This window comes from Rutidosis leptorrhynchoides, chromosome 9 (assembly GCF_046630445.1).
Source record: "Rutidosis leptorrhynchoides isolate AG116_Rl617_1_P2 chromosome 9, CSIRO_AGI_Rlap_v1, whole genome shotgun sequence".
NCBI classification, from domain to species: Eukaryota; Viridiplantae; Streptophyta; class Magnoliopsida; order Asterales; family Asteraceae; genus Rutidosis; species Rutidosis leptorrhynchoides.
In genome coordinates this window covers 215789064-215807024 of record NC_092341.1, presented here as the reverse complement: position 1 = coordinate 215807024, position 17961 = coordinate 215789064, and the positions used below count along the sequence as shown (strand labels likewise).

Sequence of the window (17961 nt, the reverse complement as noted above, 5' to 3'; positions counted from 1 at the left end):
ATACCCGAAAAAAGACCCGAGTGCATATACCCAATCCGTATACCCGGTTACTCGGCCCGTTTACCCGATTATCCGGCCCGTATAACCGTTTATCCGGCCCGTATACCCAAAAAAGACTCGAATAACCGTGGGATAACTCATTTGTCCAATAGTTATTAAGTAAATGGGGACCCGAATACCCGTGAGAAAACCCGATTACTCGCTATTTAGTAACTAATGGGGACCCGACGGGTTCGGACCGGGTTTGGGACGGGTTTTTCAAATCGGGTTCGGGTCTGGGATTACCTAAACCCGGCCGAAACCCAACGCGCCGCGGGAAAAAAAAAACTGTAAAAACTGTACTGGATCGGGTAAAAGTAACCCATTTGTTATTTGGTTTCTACAGTAAAATTAAGGGGTATGGGCCAATGGGGGGGTTGACACTAAATAGGGTAATTAGAATCTTTAGGTAATTAAGTGAAAAAGTGTTACTTAAATATTACCCACTCTGGTTAAATATTTATTTTGATATATATAACTATATAACTAATAAGTAATAAAAATAGACAAGTGATTAACATTAATTTGCAATTTGGGCTATAATTTTTTTATCGTTACAAAATAGATGGCATCCAATAGCTAAACAATTATAACAGTACGATAACATACAACGTAAAGCTAAAGACCCTTTTCACAGTTACAACAACCACTTACATCACTATAGAATACCAGTATTTTAAAGAATTGGATCTTTTAATGTGTTGAGAGTTCAAGCTTGAATTGAGTTGCATCCGCTAGTAATGGTGTGTAATTAAAAATGGTTTGAATGTAAGTAGAACTCCAAGTAACTCGATTGCATTCAAGATGAAAAATATCATTTGGTCGCCTGCAATGGGTAAAGTAATAAAAAGAATAGAAGCTGTAAATGCATATCGCACCTGTTTAATCACTTCATTAAAAAATTTAGATTGTTATCATACGAATGTGTATCCGATTATCATATTTCTTAACAAGAAACATCAATCGTCGACAACAATCGTCGATTTATTGGCGACTTAACTGACTCTTAGAGCCTAAATTAAATTCCAAGCACGATTTAAAACCCATGGAAATTTGATTCTACCATTTTCATAGCGTCCATTATTACTTTTATTTTGTATTTTTATTTTATTTTTTCAAAAAAACTTTTCCCGCTTAAAGGCCGGAGGTCCTCTCGGAAGCAATCTCTTTATCCGTCGAATAAAGAGAAGGATGATTTTCTCTAATTATGAGAGTGTTTTTCACTCTGGGTGGAGAAATGACTTGTCTTTATTCTCGGATAGGGGAATGATTGTCTACATCTCACCTCCCCCATACCCCACTCATGTGGTATTGGGTTTTGTTGTTGTTGTTGTTGTTGTTAACAAGAAACATCAATTAAACGATCAGCAAGTTAGACAAAATCGTTTAAACAATTCGTTCACCAATTTGGCATGTATACCTATTTGACATGAAACCATTTTTACACCTCTAAATTTTTTTAAATATATTGTTCCTCTATTGAGATACCTCCTTATAAATATAGCCCTTTATTTGTAGGAATGCTTAAGCTTTTCTCTCTCAAACTGAATTATATTTTACATAACTCCTATACGTATACTCCCTCCCTCCCAAAATTCCAGTTTGACTTTTGAAGTTTTTTTTTTACTTTGACTTTACATATTTTTATTTATGTTATATATTATTTCATGAAAATTATATCAATGAAAACATGTTCAAAACCTAGCCCATTCATATAAATTTCATCAAATATTATATAAAACAAACAGAAATATTTAAAGTCACAGTTGTGAAAGAAGACTTTTAAAAGTCAAAATGGATAGTTATTTTGGGATGGATGGAGTAGTTGTTGGGTAACTTACAACTCTTAGGCCCCGTTTGGCTCACAGAATTCAATGGGATTTCGGCGAAATTGGAATTGAATTTACACACCACGCATGTCTAGATTCCATTCCAATTCCGCCGGAATTCTATTGGATTCCGTGAGCCAAATGGGGCATTAGATTATTAGATATCTCTACGGATTCATAAATATTCATTCAAATAAAATATATTGCATTTTTGATCGAAGGAGAGAGTAAATAGGTACCTGGAAGAAACGCTGCATTTTGTCTCTTTTGTGACCAGGACAAACTAAAAAAATAATAACAGAAAATTAGTTTTAATGTGAACTTATAATGCCTCTTATTTACCTAATTTAACAAATGAGTACTCACAGTGCTCCTCCACAAGCAGGACCAATTGCTTTGCAAATTGACTGCAAAGTCATCGCAATACCATTGGCTGCACCTCTTTCATGTTGACCCTATTATTCATGTACACATGTAATTAACAATTCATTTATAACCTCAACAATGTTCAAAAGTATCGGGAGAAGCGAATATTACCACCGCCTTATTTTGCAACATGAAGGTCCCGGTTATGATGGACACCTGTAAAACGATAACAAAATTATGTTGATATAAACAAAATCAACTTCAGATACAAAACCAATTAAAAGTTGAGTGCTTAAATCTTAATACTGTATTATTAAATTTCTTAGATATTCTTTTTAGTGAAAAATAAATGGTGGTTTTATGAATCAATTCCATGATCTTGCAGTTATTTATACAGAAAAATATACATTAGAATATTAAGTAAGAGTAAGAGTGTATCAAACAAATTAAATAGAGAACATAGAAGCCTCTTACCGATAAAACGTTCTTCACGACTGATGCACAATTTAATGTAAAGGCGAGCATGAAACCGGATAACATCGCTATGTATGGATAACTTGCGAGTATAGGTACAGACAAAATCTACATAATATATAGTTGGGTTATTTACCTCAACTTTCAAGTCAAATAACCACTTTTAGCATTAAAAAATTGATATAAACATCGTTAAACGTCCCAGAAAGGTATAAAATGGTACACAAAGAACGAGTATAGAGAAAGATTTCTTACTCCTGAGATGCGAGCGACCACGATAGGGCCGGCTAACCTCTCTGCAAGTGGATATAATGTTGTCTGGAAAAGGAGAAGGCCCACCCCTACAGCAATACTTTAATAAGTCAAATGCACAGGTCAAACAGTCTCGGGTACATAGATTCTATGTAGTGTAAACTTATAAAACCAAAATTGGAATTGATTGATACATTCCTCGGAACAAAAAAAAAAAAAAGAGGATACAGAGATAAACTCATGCTGTTTATATCCCAAAATAAGTATAATATAAGATATAGTATTCGCCCCAACAATTTAGAAATATATTTCTAGCTTTAGAGTGCATGGTTGCAAACGGCGGTTGCAGCTACCGTTGCTGTGGTTTGGTGACTAGCCCATCCCGTATCGAAGAAAAACGTTTAATAAGCCGGGCAACAGTCAAAAGTCGGGAAAAGTTGGGTTAATTTCGGTCAAAATTCGACTTTTTGTCTGGTCTTGTTCTAGTGTTAACGAAAATCACAAGCCATATAAAAATTAGCTGGAAAAACACCGACTTACATGAATCCTTAAAGATAAATTAAAATACACTATATTGCCGGTCAAAAAAAAAAAAAAAATACCTATATATTATTCAGCGAAATGTACACACCTGTGATAGAAAGGATTGTGCCAACATCCTCAGTAGAATAGTTTAGTCCTCCCAAACTTTTCGGGCTCACAGCCCATAATGAGAAAATCTGTTAATAAAAAAAGAGAAAACCGTATTATAAGTTGTAACCGGTTAAAAAATTGTAGGATCATAGTGGTTAAAAGCTTGAAAAAATGAATGACTAACACGTATCTAGACAATTTATATGATTTTTTTTAGTTTGTAGAGTGATTGGAACCTAACCACCAATTTTTAAAATTACCTCAGTGTAAGCCATATCATGAAGCGAAAAAACACAGTATACGATTATAGAAGACATTAGTGGCCAGTTTTTTAGGAGGTTTATTAAAGAAGATTCTTTCTTTTCATCGGCCTTTTCCTCAGCTTCAGGAACAAATGAAGCAGACTCCGAATCAATTTTTTTATGGAAGTGTAACGTTTCCTGCAGTAGATAAAATGGTTTAAAAAATTATAGATGTTAAAGAAGATGAAACTATACAAGAAGCATCTTATCAAAAACAATAAGAGGCCACACAAATAAAGGTTTGAAACATTTTGTTTACACTTAAAGATGTAAAGATCAGTTTGAAACAATTTGAAAAAAAAAAAAAAAAAAAAAAGATCAATTTGAAACAATCAAATTCTTCATCGAGGTTGGAGAAGAAACTTTACCGGAAGCCAAACTGATGCAGCAATGGTCACCAACAATGCAAAAATGGAGATGCAAAGGCAAGGCAATAAGTATGGAAACCTGCATCACAATTCACCATTCGAGATTGTTGTCATTAAATATGAATTTGGGTAAGAATAACAACATTATACGAGTATTTGCAAAGTTAAAGAGGAGTTCAAGTTACCTCCCAAACAATGAATCTGAAGATATTAGATTTGGAAACTTCTCTGCAGGCTTAAGTTAAAACGAAGAAGAATGATTAATGGTTCAAAAAGTAATACATAATTATAGAAGAAATGGTTTCAAATTTTCATAAAGGAGCAAAGCAATATACTTCATGTAATTCATATGAAGATACAAGTGGAGATATAAACCTGCGCAAGGTAGCCTCCCAAAGCCGGGCCAATAATCAGTCCAATCCCCCACGACGTACTAATCTGAAATTATAAATTCATTCACTTATGGTTATGTTGAACATTTTTCAGGTTCCGTAGTTAATACATAGTGTCAATAGTTTGATATAAGTTTGTTACTTAAACGTTATACCCGGCCTCAACAAATAATATGTGATTTACTATAATATCATAAAAAAAAAAAAAGGAAAAGAAAAGGTGCATATTGCTTACAGCTGACAATCCTAAAGCTTGATGTTCTTCACGGAAAAGTTCACAAGCATATGCCTGTTTTAGAGCAGAACGTTTATTAATACGTTAGAGACCATTTAGAAATGATAACAGAAAATAAACTAACCAATGCTGAATCGACAATACTTAAGGATCAAGTTATAGCTACATGAAAGTACTATTAGAATTTAGAACTATATGATAATACCTTTATTGGTCCAAGTAGTCCGTTTAAAAAACCAAGAAGAAACCTTGTAATGATGGCCATCCAATAGTTAACACTAAAACCGAAAAGTGTGTTGAAAATAACCCTGAAAAAGATAAAAATAACAAGATTTGTGAGACCAAAAGCGATCACGAATACAGTGGTAAAAACAGTTAAAGTCAATTAGTTACGAACACTGTTGAGGTGCCCAAAAGAATAACTGGCTTTCGACCATATCGATCAGCCACTACTCCCCAAAATACAGATGTCAGTGCCCTTCCAACCATATATGAGGACCCTTCAATAAATAGAGTAACATACAGTTATACACTTTCACTACAGGTAAGAAATGATAATCGATCATTCACATTTTTGACCCAATACCCGACCCGCCCGATTTGCACCATGTAGTGAAACACAATGAGGAAAAAATTCATACCTACAAAGCCAGCATAGTAACTAATATCCTCCTCTTTATCAGCAATGTTGAAATCCCTGACCTATGATAGAGTTTAAAATAAAAAATTATAATTATAAAACTAATTATGGCAAATTGGAAACAAAGCAATGACTGAAGTGAATAAACTTACCATGAAGTAAAGAAATGGAAATAGAGACGATATTGGTAGCGCTGAGAAAGAAAAAATTTAAAATGATGTCAGAGATGAACGTCATGATAAGTTTTCCAAGGTCAACAAAGAATTAGATGTATGCTACAAGGTAGGCTTAAAAAGCATATTGAATTGATTAATTATAAGACCAATCATAATCGTTTTAAAGATAATTAATAACCAAGAAACCTATATACATATCATAAAACACACATTTACAGTTAAAAGCTACTATCAATCATCAATACATGAGAACAACATATTAATACAAGCAAAAGGTGTTTACCAACACAGAGCACCACAATCCATATATGTAACACTTGCTTTAGCGGTAACCCGGTTTGACGATCCAGATGTTGATCCAACTTACACCCAGGACAACTTTCAAAATATACATTGTTCAAAAGTGGCTTCTTAACCTCATTCCAACCCATTTTCTTAATTTCTAAAGTTCAATTTTACCACCTATTCTGCTTCTAAACGTATAAAAAATGATTTTTAAACACACACACACACACACACACACACCCCTTATATTCTTCTCAAAACAAAATGTCATTATTCATTCTTTTTGTGTTTGATGCATTTAATCGAACAGTTGGTATGCATAAACTTGGAAGCAGGTATAACAGATTGATTTTGATCACGAGACAAAGGGGCCCTATAACTATTGTGTATTTAATTTTCTTGTACGTCTCATAAAGATTTTGCCCGGTTTTGAAACGTGACAAACAATTTGTTTAGAATCAAAACACTGCCAAATTGTGAAAAACGTGAAATTGATATAATTTCTTTTGAATAGAGAAAGCAGTGCGTTTTGTGTTTATAAAACACGTGTGATTTCATGGTTGCCACGGTGGACAATTCAGTGGTTGTACTTGTGGCAGACTGTTGGTTATTGGGTTTGAAGTTTGAACTCGGAATAGGATCACATAAATTTTATAAAAATAAACAGCAAATATACAAAAAAAGAAACAATAATTAAAATTGAAATACAATAATTTTATAAATATTATTCGCAACTCTTGTAGGTTAACGTACAAAATATACTTGTTAAGTTCAATAATCACCTTACAAAAGTCAAAATAAACCGTCATGTTCAATTGATTGATGCATAGTAACGACAACTCCAAGAGTTTTCGTTAGTAAAATCTAAATATGAATGATGCATAAATAATGTTATGAAGATCATTGCCATGATTATTACAATATTTATTAATAAATTAGTGGGCTATTATTAGAGCAAGGGGAGTGGTACCCCGTCTCCACCTGGCGACGGAAGTATACCCCAATTTTTTTTCTTTTTGCTTTTTTTTTTCTAAAACAATAAATTATTAAATATAATAAAATATTATTTTAACACACTAACTGACATAGTTCACCACTCCCCACTTTCTTTGACTCAGCAAATCACGCCTGACATGTCAAGTGACCTCAGTCACCACTCCCAGTGCTCAGATCATATACTATGGATTGTTGTTTCTAGAGGCGGGCATAAAGTAACTAAAAGGGTTATTCGTTTCATCTTAATTTTAACAAACAAAATTTTTACACTAAATTTTTTTTTTTACTAGAAATAAAGTTTTTTAGAGTTTGCCCCGTAACAAATTTTACCCTTTTATACTCGGATTTAAATTCCGCCACTGATTGTTTCCCATTTGTTTTCTGATGTGGCACTCTATAAAGCCCACAACCTGCTTTGTGGGGAGTTATAGAGCTTGGGCATGGTTGTCGTAACAGGGGCAAACTACGGCCATCACAATTAAAAAAGGGTTCTAACTGGTTGACATTTTGTACGACGAAGCATTTGCATTGTATTTGTGACATCAAATAACTTGACGTGACTTTCATATATGCACTCTCACAATCTTGTACATTATACACCACAAGTTGTAAATTAATGTATAATTTATATATTTTAATTCATCCTCAACTCCACAACACAACACAATATTTACCACCTGCATACACAGAGGCGGAGCCAGAAATCTCGATTGAGGGGCTACTAATATATTAAAATAAAAAAATTCGTAATTATATTATATTTTTTATTTAATCATGGGAAGTGATCCTCACACACTACTTTTTGATCCATCTACACCTAATTTATTATCATACACTTAATTACACTTAGTGGTTGAGTCCATTAGATCGTTGTAAGAAGTATTAAGTTCAAATCTTGTATAGTCAGATAAAGGTTTAGCAACGTTCACGAGTAATCAAATTTTTACTGGTTATGTATGTGTGTGCTTGCATGTGTTTGTTTGTATTCATGTTTAGGGATTAGGTTGTGGTTGCGGGTATGTTTTTTTTTTTTTTTTTTATGTTTCTGTATGTATGTTTGTTTGCGTTTGTGGGTCTGCTATTATGTATGTTTGTATGTATGCTCGTGGGTTCGTTTCAGGTTTTCTTGTTTTTTGTTTGGGTACGTACGGTTTCTGGTATGTATGTATGTATGTTCGTATGGATGTATGTATGTATGTATGTATGTATGTATGTTTGCATGTATGCATGCATGTATGTATGCATGCATGTATGCATGCATGCATGTATGTATGTATGTATGTATGTATGTTTGTTTGTTGGTCTGTGTTTCTAGGTTTGTATGTTTTGTGGTGTTTAGGGTTGCTTGTTTGCGGCCATATATGTTTTTTGTTTTTTAGTTGTAGCATCTCTCGTTTTGTCTTGAGCTTCGCCCTACTGTCTAAGGTACGTCTTCTTTTTCCCTTATATATATATATATATATATATATATATATATATATATATATATATATATATATATATATATATATATATATATATATATATATACTCTTACTATTTTTTTTTTACACTGTTCTGTTAAGCGAGGCTTAGCAAGCGTCGATTTATTGGCGACTTGACTGCCGCTTAGAGCCTAAATTGAATTCCAGGCACGTTGTAAAAACTATGAAAATTTGATTCTACCATTTTCATGGCGTCTCTGTTTATTTTATTTTATTTTATTTTTTTTTTATTTTTTTTATTTTCTTATTTTCCTTTTCATTATTACTAATTTTTTTTTTATTCTTTATGGCCGGAGGTCCCCTTGAAAGCAATCTCTTTAACCGTCAAATAGAGAGAGGGAGGACTTTCTCCGCTCTTGTGAGTGTCTAACTCGGGGGTGGAGAAATGATTTCTCTTTATTCTAGGATAGAGGAAGGATTGTCTACATCCCACCTCCCCTATACCCCACTCATATGAGATTGGGTATTGTTGTTGTTGTTGTTGTTGTATACATACGGTTAAAATATTTGTCCTCCTAGATAACTTTAACGGTAAATTGAAATTAAAGTAGGACTTAGTGAGAAAATAAATTCTTTAAAGTTGTCCATATATATAAACTCAATAACAATTAGATTTATAAAATCTTTAAACAATTAATGATAACTAGTGTAAAATAATTGATTTATAAAATCTTTAAGCAATATTCAATATGTTAATTTGATATACTACCAATTTAAGAGGCTAAAATAGTATATATTACAATAGTATAAGGACTTAAAATGAAAAGTATAATAAAAGTTCATCTTTCTCCTGAGACTTTTCAGCGAACCTCCATTAAAATTCAATTACATATTGTACATTACCTTTTTCTCCATTAGTGTTAAATAAAATTTACGGCTAATATTAAGTGGAGACTTGGGCCTATTGAGGATGGCTCAGCACCACCCTGCCACCCGCTGTCTCCGCTATTGTGCATACAGACAATAATGGCAGGTCAACACAATTTTCTCTATAACTACACAAAATTACAACATTTTATTATACCACAATAATGGTCTTAGAATAAATCTAAACGACTTATCTGATTCAAAACATAATTCTTATGATTGTGTATATTTTGTATGTATTAATATAATTTTAACATTTTTCACATTAAGAATACTTTTAATGTTATCTATTTTATATATATTTATATTTATATTTATATTTATATTTATATTTATATTTATATTATATACTATAAACTAATAATTCATCAAAAATTATACTCCGATATACATCCACGATAAGGACTTTAGAATCGGGTGTCCTCGCCCAACGAGAAAGACCCTAACTCTGTCAACCAAGTAAAAATAAAAAAGAAAGAAGATAACGAAAAGAAAACTCCTTATTTTGATCACTCTTTAATTAAGATTCACATTTAACCTTGAATGCTATTAATAGATTCTACAACAATAGTCCTTTTCAATAAAATTGAAGCAAAAGAATCATAAAGAAACAACATATGAATTTATTGAATTATAATTATAAAACTTATTGAATTAAAATTAAAATTAATAATTAATTATAACTTATATATACGGAATAATTATAAGTAATAATAATTATAATTATAATATATAATATAAGCTTAGTTAAGGATAACGTAGAACTAAAACAACTAACACGAAAAAGAATTTCTTACCAACAGATAACGCCACAAACCATATATATAACACTTCCTTCAATGGTAACCCGTTTTGTATCTCTTTCCGTTGATCCACATAACACCCAGGACAATTATCGTAATATACTTTGTTCAAAAGTGGCTTCTTAAACTCATTACCGATCATTTTTTACTAATCATGAATTGAATGCCAAATTTCTTCTTAAAAATCTTCGATTAGTAATATTGACAGTTTTTTGACTAATTCGTCACTCCTTACGTGAGAGTTAATGAAAACTACTGATAAAGACAAATAGAAGAAAATTTCGAATCAAACAGCATAACTACAATTAAGAATATGATAGCTTTGTTTGCAAGCATATGATGGTGGTGTTTTATGCATTTTATGAAGGTGACATACAAATACAAATAAATAGGTTAAAGAATAAGCCAGATTTTATGATATAAAGTGGACCCATTGCGCATGTTATGAACCATTCGATTATATTTCTTACATAAATAATAATGAATATAAATATAAATATAAATATAATTAATTTGAACTTTTAAAAAAATAAATAATCTATATACTTTCGACTCCATTTATTTTTTTATCATATTAACTAATATATAGATAGATACATTAATCTTTTTAAAAAACTCTATATACTTTGGACTCCATTTCTTTTTTTATCATATTAACTTTTTTTTTTTTAGGTAAGCGAGGAAACTCCTCTATGAACGAGCACATTGGCTCATCACAGAAGGTAAAATCTCGGGTAATCAAGCTCCCCGAGCGTGAGACCTGGTACCGGGTGAAATGCACATTGATCAAACCAAAATCGTCATGTATGAATAGATTTCGGGTTTGAGTGCTTCATTTGGGAAAAAGAGTGGGTCGAATGTTTTAACTCCAATAATTGTGCAAACCCTGATTTGAAATCTGGATTCCAATGGCGTAAAATAATCGATTAGACTAACCTTATTCGATCGGAATCGAATAAGTTAATATCTAAAAGTGAGGATTAATTTCGATGACGATCGGAGTATTGATCGGAATTGTGTTAACGACTGGAGAAATGCTACCGCAATTAATTTGGGCAGAGTAACATTAATGCATCCAGTGTTGTTGAATAAATGATCTTGTTCGTGTATTTATAGATGTTATGAGGGAATGGCGACGTGACACATGTCCCTTTCATGGTTGTAACAAACTTTCCCAATCCCGAGTGGTGACGTGGCACCTGTCCCTTTCATGGGAATAATCGAGCAGATCCTAACAAACTTTCCTAGATTCGTGGGCAGACGTGGCGTGCAACTTGCTTATATGTTTGTTCCGGGATCGAGTACTCGTTCCGGAATGAAGTGTCTGTTCCGGGACAGTGCTTGTCCCGGGAAGGTATCTTTATACCGGGTTGGAATATTGGACCGGGAAGTAGTGACGGTACCGGCAGCATGTTGGTCCCGGCTAAGATGTCACAGAGCACTTAGTTCAACCGGGAAGGTTTTACTTTCTATTTACTCCAAGTGTTTCTTCACGGTGCTAATCACCATGACTGGCCACATGATGCCAGTAACGTGCATGCTGTCCGGGCTGGGTTTTTATATGATGTTCCCGGCTAGCCATTCGTCCGGCGTAGTCCCTTTCATGGTATGCTCACAAGTAATCTCCTGATGCTGGATGATGTCGGGAAGGAGCCCTTCTTCCGAGATGGATCGTGCCGGATAAGATCCTAGCCGGGCGCTACTTGTTAGTGTTGTTTTGAGACGGATCATTATGCGTATCATTAAGTCCCCCCCAGTTTGGTGAGGTCGGCTGGAACAGCTGCGTTGCCAAACTTAAGGTAACATGACCCACGCGCGTGATTTGACATGCAATTAATGTATGTTGCATGCTGTCTTAGTCATAGTAAAGTGCTTCTCATGTTTCGATGCACCTTTTTGATTTTTATGGGACCCGCATAGGATTTTTGCCTATATAAACGACCACTTATCTTCATTCAAGTTTTTCTACTTTCGATAGTCTTTATTTTGCATAATACAGAGAAATAATTTTCTTATCTTCTTCGATTTGAATCTTCCTTTATTTTCTTCTTCGTTCAATATGACTCCCAGACCTGCTAATATTCTTCATGACGTATTACGTGCGCCTAGCAACGTTGATCAAGCCTATCTTGATAGGATTTGTTATATATGCCCTCAATTACGAGGCTTGGGGTTGGTGATACCCAGGTCACAACAGTGTGCTTGTGAGCCCCCACCAAATCATTGTGCTGTCTATTTGAGACCTTTTGAGGTCTCAAATCTGAGATACCCATTTACTCGCTTCTTCATGAAGGTTCTGAATTTCTACGGCCTTAGTGTTGCACGTTTGCATCCGAATGGGGTTCGTACGATTGTGCTTTTTGAAATGTATTTTAATGGTTTAGACATGGTCCTAAGTTTGAACATTTTCAGAAGTATATTTCGGCTATCGTCCTATCGCAAAGGGTGGTACACTTTTACTGATGAGATCAATTTTCTTGGGGAGGCACCGGTGATTGCAGATAACTGGGTGCAATCATTTGTTTTTGCTAAGTGCTTCGACTTTCTGTTAAGGGACGCCCAGTCCTATCTGTTTAGGTCGGTGACTGTACAACAGCCGTGACAGCTGTCTGAGCTGGGCGAAGCAATGGTTGACCAGTTGAGGGGCCTGATGATTCCTCAACGGTCTTATGATGAGCAGGTGCTGGTAATGGCCAATGTTAGCAACAACTGGACCCATTCTGATAGGATTTCTGTTGCTCGCAGAGGCGGGAGAGGTATCTAAACGTGTAATGTTCTTTATTCTTTTTTACATAGTATTGATTTATAGAACGACGTTTTATCATCTGTGCAGAGTTGAGCGTGTCGGAGGTTCTGAGGGCGAAGAGTTTAGATGGCATGGTTTTTACCGACAAGGTGGTTGAGGGTATGGCCCCGGCGCCTTCCAGCCGCCAAAGGGCGCCGCCTCCTGAAGACTTGGAGTCTTCCAATGGCGGTTCTTCATAGGGTGGGCTGATCCGTCGCACCAGGCGTCAGATTGAGCCGTCTGTAGCAGTTGAAGGTATGCCTTTGACACATGCTCACTTTTGTTTATCTAATAATATCTTGTGCTGACTACGTTGCTTTCTCTCGTTTATGCATAGGTAATGCTGGTGTGACTTCTGCGGGGACGCAGGCATCTGCCCCCATAATTCCATTACTAGAGGGGTCTGCTCCCCGGGAGAGACTTGAGCCGGTTGTGGGGGAGAGTCGGGTGGCTGAGGGAGAGCCGGTTACTGAAAGGGAGTCAGTTCAAGGGCACTGTCCTGGCAAAGAACCCGCCGTGGAGGCCTCGGATGCTCGCCCCCGACTTACAACAAATGCTGGGCAGAATGTTTACGTCCTTCTCGACTGTAACGTCGAGCCATTCCGTGATCTTTTACACTGTGATGCTTCAGACTACCCGATTTACAGGGAGTATCTGGACTTCATAACGTTTTCAGCTCTGAAAGAGGCATTGGCTGCTCTTTCCGCCACCCAGGCACAGTGCTTGCGTTCTCAGTTTGCCGTGTTTGCTCAGCATCAGCTCTGAAAGAGGCATTGGCTGCTCTTTCTGAAAGAGGCATCTGGACTTCATAACGTTTTCAGCTCTGATGAACTGAACCGGAGCGAGGCTGATGTTCGTCGCATTCACGAGCATTGTTTAATGTTTGAGAACGACAACCGTCGCGTGGCGGAATTATCAGGGATGATTACTCGCCTTGAGAGGGAGCTGGCGTCGGCAAAGGAAGCTTTGGAGCCCACCCGGGACGAGTTGCGTGTTTCTCGGGAAGCTCAGGAAGCGTTGAAGGCGGAGCTTTTCTGGGAAAAATAGAGGGTCGCCCTTACTTCTGATGACAATAAGAAGTTATCAGAGAAGGTGTCGGCAATGTTAGATGAAATTACCCGTCTTCAACATGGTATACCTATGCTTTTTGCCCGCTTTTTGAAGTCATCCATTATTCATCAGTTGTTTAATGCCTTTATTGAAGCTATCAAGAAGTTGACTACGTTTGAGGTGTTGAGGGCAGTGTAGTGCTTCTTGCCGGCTGGTAGCGCTGCCCAAAAGATGAAAACTGATTTGAGCGCTACCTGTGTCCAGGACTGCCAGCGGGCACATGAGGCTCTCGATCATATTAGCTTTGAAGAGCTAGATAAAATCTGTTGGGATGAGAACTCATCCGTAGAGGATATTGTAAATTACCAACCGTAGAGATATGCACTCAGTTGTGTTCTTGTTATGAATGTGATTTTTTTACATTTTGTTATGTCTTGTGTGTAAACTAGTTTATTTTGCTTTAAGTTGCGAGTAGCGTCATGACAAAAACGTAGATATCTAGACTACGCGTGAGTATGGTCGAGCTGTTTATACGGTAAAATCGGACCATCAATGATATGGCCGGACACCCTCGTTATCCGAGAAGGTTCTTCAAGAGGTGTCCTCCTACCAACGAAAGCTAGAAGGCATTTCTTCTGGTGGTAGGTCTGTAATATGCCAAAAACTTTTGTTTTTGTTTGTTTCATATTCAGAGTTATTACAGTGCATAAGTATATAAATGAAACTTTATTGATGACTTATACATAAAAATGATTTGAGTACATAAGTGTTTTGCATTTCTGCTATCCGAGTGGGTGATCAGTCCTCCCGGTTGCAGATAAGTTACACATGATATTTCTTCAAATGAAAAGCGTGCCAATGGCGTTGTATCGGAACTCCGTCTAGTGTCTCCAGGTGGTATGCACCATACTCAGCTATGCCGACAACCCTGTAAGGTTCCTCCCATCTTGGGCCCAATTTTCCAACATCTTTCTGCCGGCTGGCCTCGTTGCTATGTAACACCAAGTCGTTTAACTGAAAGTCCAGTAGCTTGACTTTTTTGTCATAGTGGTTTGCAATTTTTTGCTTCTTTTCGGCTTGCCGGATATGTGCTATCATCTGCCGTTCTTCTAGAGCATCCAAGTTTTCTCGTAATGCTTCATCGTTTTATTGTTCATCGAATGTTGTTATCCGGTTTGTTGGGACAAGCACTTCAGCCGGGATAACTGCTTCGGTGCCGTACACCATACTGAAAGGTGTTTCATTCGTAATGTCTTTCGGTGTTGTCCGGTGTGCCAATAGTACATTTTGGAGTTCATCCACCCATCCTTGTCGGTATTTACCTAGTCTTGCTTTTATGCCGGCAACGATGTCTCTGTTAGTGACCTCAAATTGTCCGTTGGCCTGTGGGTTGGCCACGGAAGTAAATGACTGTTGAATGTCCATGTATGCACACCAATCTTTAAATGGATTGTGTGCAAACTGTGTCGTTGTTGATGACTATCTCTCGTAGTAAACCGAAACGACAAATAATATCCTCCCATACAAAGGTTAAGATTTTTCTTCTTGTGATCCTGCTTAATGGTTTTGCCTCGACCCATTTTGTAAAGTAGTCGATTGCGACTACTAGGAATTTAACGTTTCCGACACCTCTTGGGAATGGGCCGACAATGTCGATCCCCCATTTACAGAACGGCCAAGCGGCGTGTATAGGAATCATGTTACGACGAGGGGATCTGTTGACGGGAGGCAGTGAACTTCAATCGGATAGCGTAGGTTATTTCTTCTCCGTTTGGGGAAACGAGGAGTAGGCCTATGTCGGCCCCCTCCTCACTCGACGCTCCATCCGTATATAGTTCCCAGAATTCGTCTGTTTCCCTTCTTGTGATGGTGGTTTCACCTTGTTTTATCATGTCGGAGGGGAGCTCTACCAGAAAGTCGGCTATGACCTGGCCCTTGACTGAATGTCTCGGGAGGAAGGTGATTTCGTGCTCGCCAAGTTCTATTGCCCACTTCGCCATTCTTCCAGAAATTTTTGGCATAGTCAGGACATGTTTGATCGGTTGGTCCGTGAAAACTTGTATCGGATGTGCTTGAAAATATCGCCATAACCTTCTGGCTGTGTGCACTAAGGCATAAATTAGTTTTTCCATGGCCGGGTAGTTTACTTCTCCGTTTTGTAATACTTTGTTTATGAAGTACACTGGCATTTGGGTTTTACCTCTGTCGGCAATTAGAACTAAGCTGATTGCCTCAGAGGAGGCGTCAAGGTATACCGTGAGGGTTTCACCCGGTATCGGTGCCGTTAACGTTGGCAGTTCTTTTAAGAATGCCTTTACATCCTGGAAGGCCTTCTCGGCCTCATCCGTCCAAATGAAATCTTTCTTGCTCAGACAGCCCTTTAACGTTTGGAAAAAGGGAAGGGCTCTGTCGGCCGCCCGTGACAGAAACCTTGTGAGTGCTGCTAGCTTCCCGTTTAAGCTTTGCACGTCTTTTTTACTCCTGGGTGACTGCATGTTTTCGATTGCTTGGATTTTCTTCGGGTTTGCCTTGATTCCTCTCGGAGTTATCGTGAAGCCTAAGAAACGGCCTTCTTCCATTTCGAAAGAGCATTTTGATGGATTTAGCTTAGTGAATCGAACATTTCAATGATGTCTAAAATCATTTTATCTTCTGTTTTACTTTTAATGACGATGTCGTCTACATATGCTTCGATATTTCGTACGATTTGGTCCTGGAATGCTTTGTGGATTACCTGTTGGTATGTTGCTCCGGCATTCTTTAACCCAAATGGCATTTTTGTATAACATAAAATGCCTTTGTTTGTGAAGAATGTAGTCTTTTCTTCGTCGACTTCTGCCATTGAGATTTGTTGGTAACCCCTATATGCATCCAGGAAGCTCAGAAACTGGAAACCCGAGAGGGACTCAACCTTCCAGTCGATTTCCGGCAGAGGGTAATTGTCTTTTGGGCATGCTTTGTTGATGACCTTATACCAGCATCAACCAGCTGTTGTACTTCATTATCCAGGAATTCGCTTCGTTCTATCACCATTGCTCTTTTCTTCTGAACAACCGGTGTGATGTTCGGGTTTATGTTTAGCCGGTGTTGGGCTATTTCTTGTGGGACACCTGTCATGTCGGATGGCTCTCAGACGAAGACATCAATATTTGCTGTTAAGAGTTTACAGAGTGTGTCCCTCGTGTTGGTGCTCAAGGTAGAACCGATCTGGATCCGCTGGTCCGGATGCTTAGGATTTGGGGACACATAACCGTTATTATGTATTATAATATCATTAGTGCCTTTGAATATTTGCATACACTCGATTGGTTCCAATTCTTGAGTCTGGATCGTGGCTACCCCGGCTGGGGTTTGGAACTTCAACATGCCGTGTACCGTGGACGTAATTGCGCCAAACTTCTGCATGGCATTACGTCCTAGGATAACGTTATACCGTGAGTCAGTTTTGACTATGGAAAATTCGATGTCCGCGGTGCTTTGGAAGGGTAATGTTCCTAAAACAACCTCCAGGATGATGGAGCCCACTTGCCAGGTTGCAGCACTGTTGAATCCCGCTAATGGCGAAGTTGCGGATTTCTTTTACCGTCTGATGCTTTCTGATAGCTGCAGGAAGCAATGTTCAAACATGACCTCTGCCCCAGCACCGATGTCGGTGTATATTCGTCCAATTTGGCAATTGGAGATGTGTGCGCGTATAATAACAGGGTCTAAAGATGGGTTAATATTGAATAACGAGGGGAAGATGATTGGTTCGTGCTTCCATTCATCGAATACCCCTGATTTTCGTCGTTGTCCCATAACCCACGAGTGAATCATGTGCACATCAGCGTCAGTTATGCTGTTTGGGCTTGCTTCTTTGTCTTCAAGCTCATTATGGTGAGTAGTGATTAATTTCGTACCTTTAGATGGCGCCATTTGTAAAACCAAAATCGACTAGTACGAATAGATTTCGGGTTTGAGTGCTTGATTTGGGAAAAAGAGTGGG

The 17961-nt window shown here is 37.2% G+C and overlaps 1 protein-coding gene across 2 annotated transcripts; it reads right to left on the bottom strand.

The window, feature by feature from the left end:
* Positions 1–550: 550 nt before the first annotated feature.
* Positions 551–10400, bottom strand: LOC139867050 (protein ZINC INDUCED FACILITATOR-LIKE 1-like). Of its 2 annotated transcripts, none has more exons than XM_071855370.1 (17): positions 10136–10400; positions 5683–5723; positions 5532–5592; positions 5288–5390; positions 5096–5198; positions 4891–4944; positions 4639–4701; positions 4449–4498; positions 4264–4342; positions 3854–4033; positions 3592–3679; positions 2964–3049; positions 2709–2816; positions 2406–2450; positions 2235–2323; positions 2108–2151; positions 551–865 (listed from the first exon to the last, which is right to left on the bottom strand). In XM_071855370.1, exons 1-17 carry the CDS (start codon positions 10281–10283, stop codon positions 774–776), a joined length of 1434 nt encoding a protein of 477 aa, XP_071711471.1. In that variant the 5' UTR covers positions 10284–10400; the 3' UTR covers positions 551–773. The 2 variants fall into 2 exon arrangements, with proteins under 2 accessions (XP_071711471.1, XP_071711472.1); XM_071855371.1 differs by lacking the exon at positions 10136–10400 and adding an exon at positions 5990–6722.
* Between the last annotated feature and the right edge of the window lie 7561 nt (positions 10401–17961).